This window comes from Sparus aurata, unplaced genomic scaffold (genome assembly GCF_900880675.1).
Source record: "Sparus aurata unplaced genomic scaffold, fSpaAur1.1, whole genome shotgun sequence".
Taxonomy (NCBI): domain Eukaryota; kingdom Metazoa; phylum Chordata; class Actinopteri; order Spariformes; family Sparidae; genus Sparus; species Sparus aurata.
The window spans coordinates 139,790-159,789 of NW_022045124.1; the positions used below are offsets into that span (position 1 = coordinate 139,790).

Below are 20,000 nucleotides of genomic sequence, written 5' to 3' on the forward strand. Positions count from 1 at the left end.
CATGATGTTGTTGCGTTACTGACATGATGTTGTTGTGTTACTGACATGATGTCGTTGTGTTTCTGACGTGATGTCATTGTGTTACTGACATGATGTTGTTGCGTTACTGACATGATGTTGTTGCGTTACTGACGTGATGTCGTTGCGTTACTGACGTGATGTCGTTGTGTTACTGACGTGATGTCGTTGCGTTTCCAACATGATGTTGTTGCGTTACTGACATGATGTCGTTGCGTTACTGACGTGATGTCGTTGTGTTACTGACGTGATGTCGTTGCGTTTCCAACATGATGTTGTTGCGTTACTGACATGATGTCGTTGCGTTACTGACATGATGTTGTTGCGTTACTGACGTGATGTCGTTGTGTTACTGACGTGATGTCGTTGCGTTTCTAACATGATGTTGTTGCGTTACTGACGTGATGTCGTTGCGTTTCCAACATGACGTTGTTGCGTTACTGACATGATGTCGTTGCGTTACTGACATGATGTCGTTGCGTTTCTAACATGATGTCGTTGTGTTACTGACATGATGTCGTTGCGTTACTGACGTGATGTCGTTGCGTTTCTAACATGATGTTGTTGCGTTACTGACATGATGTCGTTGCGTTACTGACATGATGTCGTTGCGTTTCTAACATGATGTCGTTGTGTCTCTAACATGATGTCGTTGCGTTACTGACATGATGTCGTTGCGTTACTGACATGATGTCGTTGTGTTACTGACGTGATGTCGTTGCGTTTCTAACATGATGTCGTTGCGTTACTGACATGATGTCGTTGCGTTACTGACATGATGTCGTTGTGTTACTGACGTGATGTCGTTGCGTTTCTAACATGATGTCGTTGCGTTACTGACATGATGTCGTTGCGTTACTGACGTGATGTCGTTGTGTTACTGACGTGATGTCGTTGCATTTCTAACATGATGTCGTTGCGTTACTGACATGATGTCGTTGTGTTACTGACATGATGTCGTTGTGTTACTGACGTGATGTCGTTGCGTTTCCAACATGATGTCGTTGCGTTACTGACATGATGTCGTTGTGTTACTGACGTGATGTCGTTGCGTTTCTAACATGATGTCGTTGCGTTACTGACATGATGTCGTTGTGTTACTGACGTGATGTCGTTGTGTTACTGACGTGATGTCGTTGCATTTCTAACATGATGTCGTTGCATTTCCAACATGATGTCGTTGCGTTACTGACATGATGTCGTTGTGTTACTGACGTGATGTCGTTGCGTTTCCAACATGATGTTGTTGCGTTACTGACATGATGTCGTTGCGTTACTGACATGATGTTGTTGCGTTACTGACGTGATGTCGTTGTGTTACTGACGTGATGTCGTTGCGTTTCTAACATGATGTTGTTGCGTTACTGACGTGATGTCGTTGCGTTTCCAACATGACGTTGTTGCGTTACTGACATGATGTCGTTGCGTTACTGACATGATGTCGTTGCGTTTCTAACATGATGTCGTTGTGTTACTGACATGATGTCGTTGCGTTACTGACGTGATGTCGTTGCGTTTCTAACATGATGTTGTTGCGTTACTGACATGATGTCGTTGCGTTACTGACATGATGTCGTTGCGTTTCTAACATGATGTCGTTGTGTCTCTAACATGATGTCGTTGCGTTACTGACATGATGTCGTTGCGTTACTGACATGATGTCGTTGTGTTACTGACGTGATGTCGTTGCGTTTCTAACATGATGTCGTTGCGTTACTGACATGATGTCGTTGCGTTACTGACATGATGTCGTTGTGTTACTGACGTGATGTCGTTGCGTTTCTAACATGATGTCGTTGCGTTACTGACATGATGTCGTTGCGTTACTGACGTGATGTCGTTGTGTTACTGACGTGATGTCGTTGCATTTCTAACATGATGTCGTTGCGTTACTGACGTGATGTCGTTGCGTTACTGACATGATGTTGTTGTGTTACTGACATGATGTCGTTGTGTTACTGACGTGATGTCGTTGCGTTTCTAACATGATGTCGTTGCGTTACTGACATGATGTCGTTGCGTTACTGACGTGATGTCGTTGTGTTACTGACGTGATGTCGTTGCATTTCTAACATGATGTCGTTGCGTTACTGACATGATGTCGTTGCGTTACTGACATGATGTCGTTGCGTTACTGACGTGATGTCGTTGTGTTACTGACGTGATGTTGTTGCGTTTCTAACATGATGTCGTTGCGTTACTGACGGGATGTCGTTGCGTTACTGACATGATGTCGTTGCGTTTCTAACGTGATGTCGTTGCGTTACTGACATGATGTCGTTGTGTTACTGACATGATGTCGTTGTGTTACTGACGTGATGTCGTTGCGTTTCCAACATGATGTCGTTGCGTTACTGACATGATGTCGTTGTGTTACTGACGTGATGTCGTTGCGTTTCTAACATGATGTCGTTGCGTTACTGACATGATGTCGTTGTGTTACTGACGTGATGTCGTTGTGTTACTGACGTGATGTCGTTGCATTTCTAACATGATGTCGTTGCATTTCCAACATGATGTCGTTGCGTTACTGACATGATGTCGTTGTGTTACTGACGTGATGTCGTTGCGTTTCCAACATGATGTTGTTGCGTTACTGACATGATGTCGTTGCGTTACTGACATGATGTTGTTGCGTTACTGACGTGATGTCGTTGTGTTACTGACGTGATGTCGTTGCGTTTCTAACATGATGTTGTTGCGTTACTGACGTGATGTCGTTGCGTTTCCAACATGACGTTGTTGCGTTACTGACATGATGTCGTTGCGTTACTGACATGATGTCGTTGCGTTTCTAACATGATGTCGTTGTGTTACTGACATGATGTCGTTGCGTTACTGACGTGATGTCGTTGCGTTTCTAACATGATGTTGTTGCGTTACTGACATGATGTCGTTGCGTTACTGACATGATGTCGTTGCGTTTCTAACATGATGTCGTTGTGTCTCTAACATGATGTCGTTGCGTTACTGACATGATGTCGTTGCGTTACTGACATGATGTCGTTGTGTTACTGACGTGATGTCGTTGCGTTTCTAACATGATGTCGTTGCGTTACTGACATGATGTCGTTGCGTTACTGACATGATGTCGTTGTGTTACTGACGTGATGTCGTTGCGTTTCTAACATGATGTCGTTGCGTTACTGACATGATGTCGTTGCGTTACTGACGTGATGTCGTTGTGTTACTGACGTGATGTCGTTGCATTTCTAACATGATGTCGTTGCGTTACTGACGTGATGTCGTTGCGTTACTGACATGATGTTGTTGTGTTACTGACATGATGTCGTTGTGTTACTGACGTGATGTCGTTGCGTTTCTAACATGATGTCGTTGCGTTACTGACATGATGTCGTTGCGTTACTGACGTGATGTCGTTGTGTTACTGACGTGATGTCGTTGCGTTTCTAACATGATGTCGTTGCGTTACTGACATGATGTCGTTGCGTTACTGACATGATGTCGTTGCGTTACTGACGTGATGTCGTTGTGTTACTGACGTGATGTCGTTGCATTTCTAACATGATGTCGTTGCGTTACTGACATGATGTCGTTGCGTTACTGACATGATGTCGTTGCGTTACTGACGTGATGTCGTTGTGTTACTGACGTGATGTCGTTGCGTTACTGACATGATGTCGTTGCGTTACTGACGTGATGTCGTTGTGTTACTGACGTGATGTTGTTGCGTTTCTAACATGATGTCGTTGCGTTACTGACGGGATGTCGTTGCGTTACTGACATGATGTCGTTGCGTTTCTAACGTGATGTCGTTGCGTTACTGACATGATGTCGTTGTGTTACTGACATGATGTCGTTGTGTTACTGACGTGATGTCGTTGCGTTTCCAACATGATGTCGTTGCGTTACTGACATGATGTCGTTGTGTTACTGACGTGATGTCGTTGCGTTTCTAACATGATGTCGTTGCGTTACTGACATGATGTCGTTGTGTTACTGACGTGATGTCGTTGCATTTCTAACATGATGTCGTTGCATTTCCAACATGATGTCGTTGCGTTACTGACATGATGTCGTTGTGTTACTGACGTGATGTCGTTGCGTTTCCAACATGATGTTGTTGCGTTACTGACATGATGTCGTTGCGTTACTGACATGATGTTGTTGCGTTACTGACGTGATGTCGTTGTGTTACTGACGTGATGTCGTTGCGTTTCTAACATGATGTTGTTGCGTTACTGACGTGATGTCGTTGCGTTTCCAACATGACGTTGTTGCGTTACTGACATGATGTCGTTGCGTTACTGACATGATGTCGTTGCGTTTCTAACATGATGTCGTTGTGTTACTGACATGATGTCGTTGCGTTACTGACGTGATGTCGTTGCGTTTCTAACATGATGTTGTTGCGTTACTGACATGATGTCGTTGCGTTACTGACATGATGTCGTTGCGTTTCTAACATGATGTCGTTGTGTCTCTAACATGATGTCGTTGCGTTACTGACATGATGTCGTTGCGTTACTGACATGATGTCGTTGTGTTACTGACGTGATGTCGTTGCGTTTCTAACATGATGTCGTTGCGTTACTGACATGATGTCGTTGCGTTACTGACATGATGTCGTTGTGTTACTGACGTGATGTCGTTGCGTTTCTAACATGATGTCGTTGCGTTACTGACATGATGTCGTTGCGTTACTGACGTGATGTCGTTGTGTTACTGACGTGATGTCGTTGCATTTCTAACATGATGTCGTTGCGTTACTGACGTGATGTCGTTGCGTTACTGACATGATGTTGTTGTGTTACTGACATGATGTCGTTGTGTTACTGACGTGATGTCGTTGCGTTTCTAACATGATGTCGTTGCGTTACTGACATGATGTCGTTGCGTTACTGACGTGATGTCGTTGTGTTACTGACGTGATGTCGTTGCATTTCTAACATGATGTCGTTGCGTTACTGACATGATGTCGTTGCGTTACTGACATGATGTCGTTGCGTTACTGACGTGATGTCGTTGTGTTACTGACGTGATGTTGTTGCGTTTCTAACATGATGTCGTTGCGTTACTGACGGGATGTCGTTGCGTTACTGACATGATGTCGTTGCGTTTCTAACGTGATGTCGTTGCGTTACTGACATGATGTCGTTGTGTTACTGACGTGATGTCGTTGTGTTACTGACGTGATGTTGTTGCGTTTCTAACATGATGTCGTTGCGTTTCTAACATGATGTTGTGTTTCTAACATGATGTTGTTGTGTTTCTAACGTGATGTCGTTGCGTTTCTAACATGATGTTGTTGCGTTTCTAACATGATGTTGTTGTGTTTCTAACATGATGTTGTTGTGTTTCTAACGTGATGTCATTGCGTTTCTAACATGATGTTGTTGTGTTTCTAACGTGATGTCGTTGCGTTTCTAACATGATGTTGTTGTGTTTCTAACGTGATGTCATTGCGTTTCTAACATGATGTTGTTGTGTTACTGACGTGATGTCGTTGCGTTTCTAACATGATGTTGTTGTGTTTCTAACATGATGTCGTTGCGTTACTGACGTGATGTCGTTGCGTTTCTAACATGATGTTGTTGTGTTACTGACGTGATGTCGTTGCGTTTTTAACATGATGTTGTTGTGTTACTGACGTGATGTTGTTGTGTTTCTAACATGATGTTGTTGTGTTTCTAACATGATGTCGTTGTGTGTCTGCAGGTCTCGACTGGCTGATTTCCACATGAACTGCCAGATGACGTCTCACACCGTCACCAGCTGCCCTCACGATAACTACCACGGCTGCCTGATGTCCTACGTCGGCCTCCTTGGTAACGTTCACCATCTTTTCTGCTTCTCTACGAACATCTGAACATACCCATGATGTCGGTCGGCTCAGCAGCAGAGGGACGAGGTTACATGAATGGAAGAAGTTCACATCAAAAGTCTTGCGGCCTTCTGTTAAACCTGTTTATCTCTTTATTACTGGAGAGTAAACTTTGATTTGAAAACTCTCTTTTGTTCAGACTCCACAGTCAGACGCACACTAACCGTTTTTAGACAGAGCACCAAGCCGCCAATTTGCCCGTCCTTTTGGCGGCTCGTTCCGCGGTTTTAGACAGAGGGCGGCAAACTGGGGGTCTGTTTTGGTCCGCTGATTTTCCGCCTCGGAGGGTACACTTATTTCCGCCTCGACTGCTATCTAAAAACGAGGCAGCAATGTGCCGGCCTCTGCGTGAGGTGGGCGGAGGTGTGGATGACCTGCACTTGTTGTGCGACCCACAGCCGGGGAGTTTTAAAACCAGGAAACAGCTGATCACAGCAGTCAGTCCATCACTTCATCCGCGGACATTAAGATGAGCAACTGGACAGCTGCTGAGATCCAGGAGATGCAGCGTCTCCTCGGTCTCTGTAGCTGTTTGGTTGTGTTAGCTTGTTGTTGTAGCAGCAAGCTAAGACCGGTCGCTACTTTCAAATTAAAAGCCCCCTGCTAAGAACCCAGTTCTAAACTCCAATGGGGTGCAATGTAAAGCTCTTATTTTGAAGTCAAATTCATTGTCACTGTTCACAGCCCAACTTCAAGCTTCACGTCACGTCACATGTTTACGCCTACCTCAGAGGCGGCTTTTGGAAAGGAGGAATATTACGCCTCGGTTTTAGAAAGACAGGCCGGCACATTGCCGTCCTTACCTTGGAGCAAATGTGCCGCCTTTTCTATCTAAAAAGGGGCTAGTTAGACTCATCCAGTGATTCAATTCCCAATTTACAAAAATCCTCTTTACCTCTCCTCCTGGATAATCTCTAATTCTGATTCCTCTCTCCCTCTGTCTCTCTCTGTCTCTCTCTCTCTCTGTCTGTCTGTCTCTCTCTCTCTCCGTCTCTCTCTCCGTCTGTCTGTTTGTCTCTCAGGCTCTGATGTGACACCTAACTACAGTGACAGCAGTCCCTCCAACATCACCATCAGCCTGTGGTGTACCTGCAGGGCCACTGGCAGCCAAGAGCCCGAGTGTGAAGCTTTCCACAGAGACTTCACACACAACACCTGCCTCAGTGAGTCCTACCTGTCCTACCTCACCTGTCAGGAACAGCTATAGAAACAAAGCCAGGGAGATTGTAATAAATCCTTCAAAGTCCGGGCTTCAGCCGTCAGAGTAAGCTTTAGGTGATTCTTCTCTTTATCAGTTAATCTGCAGATTATTTTCTTAATAGATTCATCAAACTGTTCATTTTAGCTGTGTAGGACACAAAGAGAATCTCCAGACTGCTGGTTCCATCCAGAAACACAAAGATTTCACTGTGCTGTAAGATGAAGACCAGAGGAAAATTTCACTTTTATGACACTTCTGCTCGAAGAATGACTCCATCAATTTATCAGTAGAAATAGCAAACTAGTTACCAGAATAAATGTGAACTGAACATTTCTTTATGTTGCCATGTGATCAGAAAACATCACAGTTTGGATTAAAATACCTGTTTTGGTCGCCACAGTGACGGATGGAGACGTCTGCAGGTCTCCTTAAATACACCAACTTCTCATGATAAACATGTCAAGTGACACAACTGTCAATCTGTGGTTAGTACAAACTGCAGACATTATATTCTGGAGACCAGGCTGAAGTTTTTGTGGAGCACAGAACCCTAAAGGTGTGTTATTTATGTGCACAGCAGTATATATTTATTTATATATATATATATAAATATGTCTTGTAAATGTGAAACCAGGAGCGTGTGAGCGAGTCGCAGAGCTGAGCAGAAAGGTTAGGTGGAGGAGGAGGACTGAGTGTGTTGAAGATCCCCTGATACTTTCTTTAAATAACAGCGCCCCAGCTCCAACATCACCTCTGCACCTCCTCCATCAAACAAACAGCCGCTCCTCCTCCGGCTTAATGTCCACATATACATGCAGATCCACGAGCCGAGTGTGCCGGTGGCAAAGAGGAGCCACGTCAATATACTGTATAATCAGCTGCTTGTTATCATGTATTAAACATTGTTGGAATCTCATCACGCAGACTGCAGAGTGAGAAAGACGTGATGTGATCAGTGGGAGCAGGTCAGAGACGCTGCCGTCTACATGTCCAATCATTAAACTGTTTGTTTTGGTGAAGTGTGACGTTAAAGTAACCACTTCACTGTTCATCACATCAGAGTGAGATCCAGAAACACGTCTTCACTAAATATTTGAGAGATTATAGACCACATGGTTTCAACTGGCAGAGCTGCAGCTAACCGCTAACCGCTAACACGCCCGCTGTGGATGGAAGTAAAGTAATGGAGCGGATCCAGAACCTGTGGGAGCTGCTCGGTGCTGCATGAACCCAGAACAGTTCAACTTCCAGGGAAGTACAACGACCCAGAGAGTCAGATGATCATTGTGGCTGAACAAAAACACACATTTCATTCATTAACATCATGAATATCATGACAGGACCGTCTACACTGAGCGGCCCACAGAACTCGAGTCGGCTAACTTCCTGTTTTCTGCTAACTTGAATGGGAATAAAACAGTTTAACTGTGCAGCTCTTCTACACTTCCCAAACGTTATGTGACCGAATGGATCCGATCATGACGGTTGTGACGCTTGATCATCTCAACATATCTTCTGTCAGTAACATAATGTAGTATTTCTCTTTGAAAGGTTCCATATATTTACTCTGCTGTGATCACATCCAAACAGAGAGCGCAAACAGAAACAGTCATGTAACTGGAGAAGTGAGGAAAATAGGTTTTTACAGTTTTATTCAACAGTAACCTTCAGTCGGTCTCAAAGCCATTTGAAGCTCCTCAGAGGAGCGGCGGCCTTCGCTTCATGCAGAGTGGCTTGAATCACACGATTGTTCATCAATCATTCACCAAACTGACGACTGCAGTGGCTTATCTTTGTTGCGTGTTGTTCTAAAAGGTTTGTATGTTAGTCGACCGCGCTGCTCTGGTCTTATTCTTTACCCTCCAGATCTCCATTAGCCTCTGGGAAGTGGGCAGAAGTTTCCCTGGAGTCCAGAATGATTGTTTGTTTCTGACCTTCTTAAAGATTTATTTTGGTGCCTGACCAACGCCAGTGGACCTCTGAATGTCCCGTCGTTACAGGAACCGGAAAGCACTTGAACTCACTTTGTGCTGGTCGATGTGGATAAGAGAGTCGAGCTGGAGGTGATCAACGTTGCATTCCTCACCAGCTTTGAGATGGCACGAGGAGCTCACACACCCAGCAGGAAATCATCCTCTTGCATCTGAAGGATCTAGTTGTTGTGATCAGGAACCCCCTCAGAAACAGCTCAGGAATGACTCAAGGAACGGGACGAAGAGCTCACAGCACCTGGTAGCCCCATTCTCACAGGAGAAGACACATAAAAGCTGCAGCTGCTGTTCGCCAATTCTCCACCAATGGTGATTCACACAGATTGAAGCAGCTCCGCCTTGTAGACCGACCGCTGTGAATTCATACAGAAAGCCGGCGCTACAGCTCCTAAAGAGGCATGACGGTACACGTCATGATGATGACGTCGGTGTTTTATCAAGGTGTTCCCCCGTGTCCTCCCTGTCAATCTGACTCTGTCACTCGCAGGACAGAGGTTGTTTTCTGGGGGAAAGTTCCCTGAAGTCTCGGTCCGGAGGGCTGACTATCGCGGTGATTTATTTTCACCTGAGTTAAAGTTGCCGGTGACAGATGCTGTTTATCGGGTAGAGGAAGAGTCAGTAGGACAGGCGGGAGGACAGACGCTTCTCCACGTATATCTGCGATATTTTTTTCCTCGTATAAGTTCCCAAAGACAGTTACAGTCACTACGTTGGAAGTGACTACGTTGTTTGGTCATGTAACATTGCTTTGTGGTAAATTTCTCTGTATTAAGTTGAGTTAAGGACCCGTGACAGTCCGAGTTCTTCTTCCTTGAGTTCTTTTGAAGCAGGGCCTCGGTGTCCCATTGCCCATGGAAGCTCTATCAAATTGGGATTCGGGGAACTTGGAGTTACGGGTCGACATCTTTGTCATGTTTTGTGAGCCATCACTGAGCAGCTCCTGGTGTGTCCGAACACATTGTACTGCTGGAGGAGGCACTGCCTTCGTGGAGCGTTGTGACCATGAAGGGATGTACTGGGTGGGTGATTTGTGTCAACTGGACCCAAGGTTTCCTAACAGCACAATGAATTGTCACATAGTGATCCGTGTTATTCACTGCACATGTTCTTTAAAGTCCTTTAAATGTTGTGGTCATATCTCATCTGGTGTGAGGACACCTCAGGATCCTCCAGGAGGAGCCGGAGGACGCTTCTTCGGAGAGAGATAACCTTGTTCAGACTTCTGCTATCACGATTCAACACTGGATGAAGATGGATGATGGATAAGTTAAAGGAGTTGTAAGGTGTAACTATGATGTATTGAAGTTTAGGGATCTAACCCTTTAAACAGAGAGCTGGTCGAGTGCCTCCTGAACAGGGGTAAAACTCGGGATCTAACAATGGATGGATGGATGGATGGATGGATGGATGGACGGACGGATGGATGGATGGATGGATGGATGGATGGACGGACGGACGGACGGACGGACGGACGGACGGACGGACGGATGGATGGATGGACTTGAACAAACAAAAACAACTTTTCACCACTGGATTGTCCACCACCGTTTCCCGAATCACCAACACGTCTTCTACTGTCAGACATTCAGGAAGCTTCATCCTGAAATAGTTGGCGATATCTTTACCGCTCAGGTCAGGATGAAGTTGAACATGTCGAAGTTGTGATGTGATGTTGAAGTCTGGATCACTGCGATACAGAAGAGCAGATGTGTTAATATGAGTTATTGACCGGCTGTAACATGCGAGCACTAAAGTCCTCGAGAGCTTTTCAGATTTTTGTTAACAGCATTTTAATTTCTTTGCAGCGACACTTCAACTTAATTATCACCTTGACTTCTTCCCACTGCGTACACAAACTACTTTTGTAAAAATGATGAGCAAAAGTGATGCATTTTTCATCAATAGCTTTCTAATATTTTTTATCATACAAACCAACTTGTCGCTCACCTTGACCTCCTCCCACTGAATATTCAACCTCTCGTTAATACAATTCTGACTTAAACTCTTCAAACTCACTTTTACATTAATTCTTGTATTCTCCACCTACAGTAGACACACTTAAATTACTTTCATCATTCTTTTTTTTTTCTCTCCAAGAATTCATGTATTTACATGACGAGAACCATTTTATGTAAAGTTTTGTGAGCGAGAACAAGATGTGAACAGGACCCACTCTGATGACAGGCCTTCTGTGCTTAGAGTCTGATTATAAACATATTTTTCTGTGTAATTAATTGATTCATGTACAGATTTCATTGTCAGTAAATATAAAGACAGGAAGTGAAAACAGTGTCAAACAATAATGTAGCTGTCCTGTGTAATTTGGCTGATATCAGGTGTAAACAGGTCTAATGTCTCTGCTCTGCCTTCTTTATCTCCCGTCACAGAAAATGCCATCCAGTCGTTCGGTTACGGTTCGGAGGGAGGGACTCTCCTTGTGACCGAGCCGTCATCCACCTTCTTACCTCCCGCCCAGCCGCCCATCATCTCCAAACCTGCTCCGTCTCTACACGGCAACGCAATCAAGCCCATGGACAGCGCTTGTATGTTTTCCACTTGTGCAAACCTGCAGGTGAGTTTACTCATGATTACTTTATTTACAGTTTCTGCTTGAACTACATGACGTGTAGCTCATATACAGCTGTTAGCTTAAATGTTGATTATTGCAGCATTCAGGTCTAAACTCACATATATAGGGATGTTTACCCAGGACCGGTACTTTTTGGTACTGGCTCCTACTTGGGTCGATACCAGGGTACCGTCAAGATTCTGGACAGACGGTACTGTTATCGGTACTTTTTAGTTTTTTTACTTTTGTGACTTCCTGTCTGCTCGGTGCTAAATTCAGCTGAATTGATGCCTCGTGCTCCTACATCCGTCAGAAATACAAGTCCTGCGTACCTGTTCCGTCCTGATCGGATTACAGTAGTCTGTGTGTTAACTTCCAGCAGGTGCGTATCTGTTCTGAACAGGTACGCTCCTGGTGGAAGTTAACACATAGACTACTGTAAATCCGATCAGCTCCGCCGCCGTGGCAGAGTTGTAACACAGCGAACACGTGTCTGGTGGAATCACAGGGCTGTTTATTATTGTAAACTTCTGTGCCATATATGTAGGGATGTATATCGAATATCGCGTTTTTATCGATACTCTTATCGATACTACAACATGTAATTTTGTGTAAAAAAATAACAACAAGGTAATAATAAGGTTCAACAGAACAGTAGCTATGCAATTACAAATACTCCGGAACAGATAACCAGGACTTCTATATATTTGGCGGATGCCAGAGCACGATGCAGCAATTCAGCTGAATTTAGCACCGAGCAGACAGGAAGTCACCGAAACAACAATATAACTTCTGGTTACTTCAAAATAAAACACTCCGTGTTGACGCCAGCACACAAATCTCAAAACAGAGACAAACACAAGCTCTTCTGCTGATCCTTTGGTCGGGAACACTTCGTCCTGTATATGCGGTCGTGAGGGATTATGATATAATCGCGGAAACTCCTCAGTTTCGTGAAGCCAGTTGTTGATAGTACAGCGCCTTGGCGGACTGATACTGGACAGCAAAGCAAAACCGGATTGGAGCCGTAACGCAGCGGACACGTATCTGGTGGAATCTCGGGGTAACGGAGTGGATCACAGTGGATCACAGTGGATCATTGATATCTGATCAATGGTTTATGAACCGTAGTTCTCCCAGTAAACATACCGACCTCTTTGTCCTCCTCTTGGGATCACTTGTCCTCCAAAACCGCTCTTTGCTGCATCTCCAGGCTGAGCCGAGTGGACAGGCCTGGTGTCCGCTGGTCTGCTCTCCCTAACCAGCCCAGAGACACTGTTAGACCACGAAGACGTCGAGGCTTTGGTCGCATGAAAACGACAGACGCAAGCCAATCAGAGGCAGAGTAGGGCAAGCAAAGCAGTGGGATCTAAAGTAAAGCCCACATGAACAGATACATTCATAATATCATGCTAACAGACTGAGGCTAAAAGGTCCTTGTTGTATCATTGTATCACATGTTAGCTCGTTAGCAGCACTATCACAGGATTCAACTGAACGATGTCAGAAAAATGCTCCAGATTATATATATATTTTATATTTAACAGTTGATATCGGAGATTCATACATTCATTATATTTCAGTGACAGTTGACTGTTAAATATCACAATGACGTCTAAAAACAACACTAATTAAAAATAAAGAAGAAACATGTATTTTTTTAAGTATTAAGTCAAGATTTTCCCTATTTTGAACATTTCTTTGGGTAAGATAGTGAAACAAAATTAAACATTAACGCCTGAAAACTTTTTAAACTTTTTCTCAGCGTCTCTGACTCTTCATTAACTGTCCGTGTCTTTATGAGGCAGAACTTCAATAAAACGCTGCTGTTTTATCAGTAGGAGATAAAGAAAGAGAGACAGTGGAACAGGAAGTCTGTACGTTCACAGCAGAACAGATTTCTGTGGTTTGCTCTTCCTCACCTGCACACACATTAGCCTCATCCTGTCTGCATCCAGTGAAAGTGCAAACACATCCATTATGTACAGGCAGGAGGTGTAAGGCTGCAGGTTAGAGGCCAGTGTAAATTGCTATCCATTATGTAAGATACTTAGAGCATAAATTATAGAACACCTCGACATATAATGAGACCGGATGTAGAGATATTTCACTCAGCTGCTTCACTTTGAGCTCATTTATACCTTGTTGTGGAGTTTAAATCACCCAGGTAGCTTAAATGTATATTTTATTTATACAACTGAAGGTTACATAAAGATGAGAAGAGACACGACGTCTCCTGTTGACCAGCCGGTGCTACAGAGTCAGGACGTCGTTAGCTTAGCCTAGCAAATCAGATCCACCAGCAAACCATCCAGATTCCCCTGGGGAGTCAAATTTAAACACCTCTTAAAGGGATATTCCGGTGTAAGTTTAATCCATGGTCTAAATCACCGTGAAACTGTGTTAGACTCCCTCTGGAGAGATCAAGTTAGCAGACCGCTAATTTACGGAGTTTCATCCATGAGCCGCGGAACTCCGTAAATTAGCGGTCTGCTAACTTGATCTCTCGAGAGGGAGTCTAACACAGTTTCACGGTGTGTTAGACCATGGATTAAACTTACACCGGAATATCCCTTTAACTCTAAAATGCTTCAGTTTCAACCTCAACAACACTAAAGCTTCACTGAATGTTGTTTGCTGGCGTGAACTTAATATGGACGAGGCGGAAAGAGAAATGGAGAGAGAGCAGGAAATACTCTAGGAAGGAATAAGTACTACTAAGGAATAATTCTCATTTCTCAGTGAAGGTCTTCAAGGATGTTCGGATGTTTACACATCTGCTGAAAAGGAATGTTTTTTAAATTAAAAGTATTCAACGGGAAAAGAATCGAGTAAACAAAGTCTCTGAAACAGATATTTCCTGGGAGGACCTGCAGAGCTGGTTTCTAATATCTTGCTGATTTAGGTGATTAAGCTGACTGGACCTGGCAACCCGCGGCTCCACAGATGCTCAGTGGGCGGTGGTGTTTTCAGCGCCCCTGGTTCTGGAAGTGTAAAAGTCAAATGAACTACTTTTTCTTGTAGGTCCAACATAACACGAGTCACAAGTGGTTTAGTAATGAGGAGTGGATGAGTTGAAGCTGATGAGAGATATTGTGTCGGACTGTTTCAGCTGAGTAAATGTTCACATTGTGTTTTCTACGTTATACGCAGCGTCCAGAACTCTTTCCTGGAGTCAGTGCTGAAACAACAGGTGTGGTTTTTCCCTCACGGGACGGGTCCAATGTTTTTGTACCGTCAGTATTGATTTGGGCAGCGCCGGTGTCCTCCTGCCCTCCCACAGCTCATGTCTCCTGTCTGCTCATTGTGAAGCTTCCCTGAAGTCAGCCATGCCTCGGGGTCGATGGTGTTTCCCTTCATGTCGAGCCTGCAGACATCCCGGTATCACCGGGAGGCTGTCTGGTGCCGCCGGCCCGCTCGATACACAGCAGGAGGTGTTTGTCTGGGTTTGGCGATGTTCCATTCTGCTGACATGACTGAGCCGGTGCAGGTGTTACAGAGACAGGAGAGCAGATTAGCAGATCCAGTTGGAGTGCACTTGAATGAGGACATCAGGTTTAATATGGAGGTCCAGGCGTCTCCGGGGACGGAGGATGAAGGATTTAAGGCAACAGAGAGACCTGTGAACCGTCGCTTTGTTCTGCTGGCACAAACACACACCAGCACACAGTTTGAAGTTAAATTTAATTGATCTTTTCTTGTATTATTATTTTTTTGTATTCCTTTTATCTGGGGATAAATCATGCTCAGTTTGGCAGTGGAGTTAGTGTTTGTAACTTCAGCTGAGCCTATTTTAATTTAAATCATCACCGTTATGTTCGCTGAATTAGCTGTTAGCAGTTCCTGTGTGCTCATATTTATAGAAAACTATCACTTCTAACCTTGATACAGAGATACATCCTCAGGAAGTGACTAACACTGAGCATAAAAACATGTGTATGTATGTTCAGATTTGTTATGTGAGGAAGGAAACGCAGCGAGGACGATGAACGGCGCTGGAGGACGCAGACGTGTCGGTGTGAAGCTGAGTGTGAACTCAGCAGTTTGTTTACATCAGAACTCCACAGGGAGCTTTAAGTGAACGCCGCTGTATGAGAGTAACAAGGTCGACGCCTCGACGCTGAATATCCATATTAATACAACCTCTCTGTGAATATTAACGCCGACAAACACTGATGTGATCGATGGACCGGAAAGCTTCACCCACTGAAAGACTTCATAAAGATGTCAAATACAGTCAGTGGAGAAATAAACTACAGCAGCCAAATCACACAGACGAGAAGGCTGAACATTCATTAACGACTTGTTTTGTTTCTGCTTTGGTTCCTTTCACAAGAAAAGCCTGAGACATAAGCACAGATGAGTCAAAACTGAGCGTGTCTTCATGTCGCAGCTTCACGTTTGTTTAGGTTGAAGTTCCTGTTCCTCTGCTGCAGCTCTGTGCTGATGCTCTGGTTAGTTTAGACACAAAAACCACCTGGTGAAGGTTAGAAAGCATCAGGGTTTGTTCTCCAGGATCAGAGATGGACAGGAGACGACTTTCTGGTTGTGGTCGCCACAAAGACCCTTAAAATCCTTCCTGACTGCGGCCTGCGACGTCAAGATGATGTTTAATGTATTTAAAGAGTAAAATAACATTTAAACACTGAGACACGAACACACGACTCCAGCTGCACTGTGAAAGAAACTCACTCACTCATTCAAACTCCAATCTGAATACACCCAGCGCCGCTCCATCGGGTCCGTAACCCACAAACTGCATCTGTCAGCACTTTGAAAGCTCGTCTTCACACCTGGAAGGTTCATTTCCTGTAAATAATGACGTCCCGCAGCAGCAGAGAGGAAGTTCTGTGTGACAAGAGACGGCAACATAAAGGCAGATATATGATGTAAACACGGCGTCCCTCTGGATGTTGGACCTCATACCTGCTGCTGTGAATCTGTTTTCTGAATCCTATCATTTTCCCCGACACTCCTGAAAACAGCGCTGTGCTGAGCAGTCAGTTTACAGGAAGCAGACCTGCAGAGGCGTCGGGTGTCAGCGCAGGTTACTGCGCTAACAGTCAATATGATAATGATTCATCCCCAGCTTTAATGATCGCTACAACAACCTGCTGTATGTGCACACGGATGCATATTTATGCACATGTATATTTCAGAGGAGACGATAATGATCCAGCGTGCAGGCTTCTCTTCCCGCTCTCGATGATTTCTCGTCTCTGAAAAGAGTTTTTCTTCCGTGCCGGCGAGCGATAACATCTGATTGGCTCTCCCACCCAGGTACCGGGAGGAGATATGCTAATGAAGTGACTGACAAAGAGGCTGATGGAAGACGGAGATAAATGATGCTGTGTGTGTGTTGCGCTGCTGCTCTGCATTTCAATGACGGCGAAGCTCGTGAAGCTCATTTTAACTGTTCGCCGTCCCTCCGAGAGACGATCACAAGACGATCCCTGGTTCTAAACCACCTGGATGATGTATAACAATCATATAAACTCATGAGATGCCAGTTACAGTCAGCTTTAATTATTTAAACCACATTTCTGAGTCAGTCCCCAGCAGGCAACAAGCTAAAAAACATGGAAATAAAAAGAAATGTAAATGATAAAAACATAGTAAGAAAAGCATCCAATGGCACCAAACAGCACAGAGACAAGAACACGCTCATTATATGATATATATCTGTCAGTGTGTTTCATCTGCTGAAGAACACATGGGGAAAAAAATATATAAACAATAATTAAGATGACTTATTAAATCTACAGTTAAGAGAAAATGTCCGATGATGTCCGACTCTCTCTCTCTGTCCTCTCCTGATGTGTCTTCTCAACCCCGGAGTCACAGTCCTGGTCAGAGCTGCTGTAAATCATTTCTGTAGAGTAAATCACCTCTGTACTGTAAATCACCTCTGTACTGTAAATCACCTCTGTACTGTTAAGGCCTTTTCACACCTGCCTTGTTTAGTTCGGTTGAATCGAACCCTGGAGTGTTTACCCCCTTGGTGCAGTTTGTTTGGGAAGGTGTGAACACATCAATCACTCGGGTGCGGACCAAAACAACCGGACCGAGACCTTTTAGAAGAGGTGGTCTCGGTCCGGTTCCAAACAAACTCTGGTACGGTTCGTTTGTGGTGAGAACATGATCCAACTTCGATCCGACCCAACTGCAGGAAGCATCAGTGCTTAACCCCGAATTTCCACTGGATACGTGTCCGCTGTGTTACGGCCCGGTCAGGTGTTTTGCTCCGCTGTCCGGTAACCCCCATCAGTTGCGTTTTGAGTCGGACACGGCACAGTGCGGTAGACAGCTGGCGTCGCCAGGCTGAGGAGTTCCCGCGATAATCACATGATCACTCGCGACCGCAGTTATAGGTCTGTGTTATAAAAACAACAACACAAAGTTTTCCCGACCGAAGGATCAGAAGAAGAGCTTGTGTTTGTCTCTTTTTTGAGACTTGTGTGCTGGTGTCAAGACGGAGTGTTTTATTTTGAAAAGTAGCCGGATGCCATATTGTTGTTGTTTCACTGCTTGACTTCCTGTCTGCTCGGTGCTAAATTCAGCTGAATTGCTGCAGCGTTTTTTCGAAATTCAGACCAATTAGAGAGCAGTTTCCTTGCGCATCATACATTTTGGTCTGCTTGTAAATGCTGCCGTGTGAACACAAACCAAACTCGAGGCAATATGCAACATTGTAACAAGTTGGTCCCTGATTCGGACCAGAGCAAACGAACTATAGGTGTGAAAACGCCCTTAATCGCCTCTGTAGTGTAAATCACCTCTGTAGTGTAAATCACCTCTGTAGAGTAAATTACCTCTGTAGAGTAAATCACCTCTGTAGAGCAAATCACCTCTGTAGTGTAAATCACCTCTGTAGAGTAAATCACCTCTTTAGTGTAAATCACCTCTGTAGTGTAAATCACCTCTGTAGAGTAAATCACCTCTGTAGTGTAAATTACCTCTGTAGAGTAAATCACCTCTGTAGCGTAAATCACCTCTGTAGCATAAATCACCTCTGTAGAGTGAATCACCTCTGTAGCGTAAATCACCTCTGTAGTGTAAATCACCTCTGTAGTGTTAATCACCTCTGTAGTGTAAATCACCTCTGTAGAGTAAATCACCTCTGTAGTGTAAATCACCTCTGTAGTGTGAATCACCTCTGTAGCGTAAATCACCTCTGTAGTGTAAATCACCTCTGTAGAGTGAATCACCTCTGTAGCGTAAATCACCTCTGTAGCATAAATCACCTCTGTAGAGTGAATCACCTCTGTAGCGTAATCACCTCTGTAGTGTAAATCACCTCTGTAGTGTTAATCACCTCTGTAGTGTAAATCACCTCTGTAGAGTAAATCACCTCTGTAGTGTAAATCACCTCTGTAGTGTTAATCACCTCTGTAGTGTAAATCACCTCTGTAGAGTAAATCACCTCTGTAGTGTAAATCACCTCTGTAGTGTTAATCACCTCTGTAGTGTAAATCACCTCTGTAGAGTGAATCACCTCTGTAGCGTAAATCACCTCTGTAGTGTTAATCACCTCTGTAGTGTAAATCACCTCTGTAGAGTAAATCACCTCTGTAGAGTAAATCACCTCTGTAGTGTAAATCACCTCTGTAGTGTGAATCACCTCTGTAGCGTAAATCACCTCTGTAGTGTAAATCACCTCTGTAGAGTGAATCACCTCTGTAGCGTAAATCACCTCTGTAGCATAAATCACCTCTGTAGAGTGAATCACCTCTGTAGCGTAAATCACCTCTGTAGTGTAAATCACCTCTGTAGTGTTAATCACCTCTGTAGTGTAAATCACCTCTGTAGAGTAAATCACCTCTGTAGCGTAAATCACCTCTGTAGTGTAAATCACCTCTGTAGTGTAAATCACCTCTGTAGCGTAAATCACCTCTGTAGCGTAAATCACCTCTGTAGAGTAAATCACCTCTGTAGTGTAAATCACCTCTGTAGAGTAAATTACCTCTGTAGAGTAAATCACCTCTGTAGTGTAAATCACCTCTGTAGTGTAAATCACCTCTGTAGAGTAAATCACCTCTGTAGAGTAAATCACCTCTGTAGTGTAAATCACCTCTGTAGAGTAAATCACCTCTGTAGAGTAAATCACCTCTGTAGTGTAAATCACCTCTGTAGAGTAAATCACCTCTGTAGTGAGTTCTCTGTCTTCACACTGACCTCCATCGCTCTCAGAGTTCAAAGCTGGTAGTTTTGGAGCTACCTTTGAATTCTTGCACTGCCGCGTCGTTACTGTGGTTCGTTTCCTTCACAGTGTAATCGTTCACTTCATTCACCTCCGGCAGCTTCTGAGGACGAGACGTGAAACAGTGTTTATGGAGACAGATGTTCAGACTTTCACACCTGCTGTCCTCACTGTGA

At 44.3% G+C, this 20,000-nt stretch overlaps 1 protein-coding gene across 1 annotated transcript in view; it reads left to right on the forward strand.

Moving 5' to 3' along the window:
- The window catches only part of LOC115577859 (GDNF family receptor alpha-2-like), a 148,213-nt gene that overhangs the window by 127,276 nt on the left and 937 nt on the right, over positions 1–20,000 (forward strand). Inside the window, exons 6-8 of the mRNA XM_030410742.1 lie at positions 5,698–5,807; positions 6,886–7,026; positions 11,443–11,627. Coding sequence (XP_030266602.1) covers positions 5,698–5,807; positions 6,886–7,026; positions 11,443–11,627 — 436 coding nt within the window. The remainder of the gene's footprint in view (positions 1–5,697; positions 5,808–6,885; positions 7,027–11,442; positions 11,628–20,000) is intronic.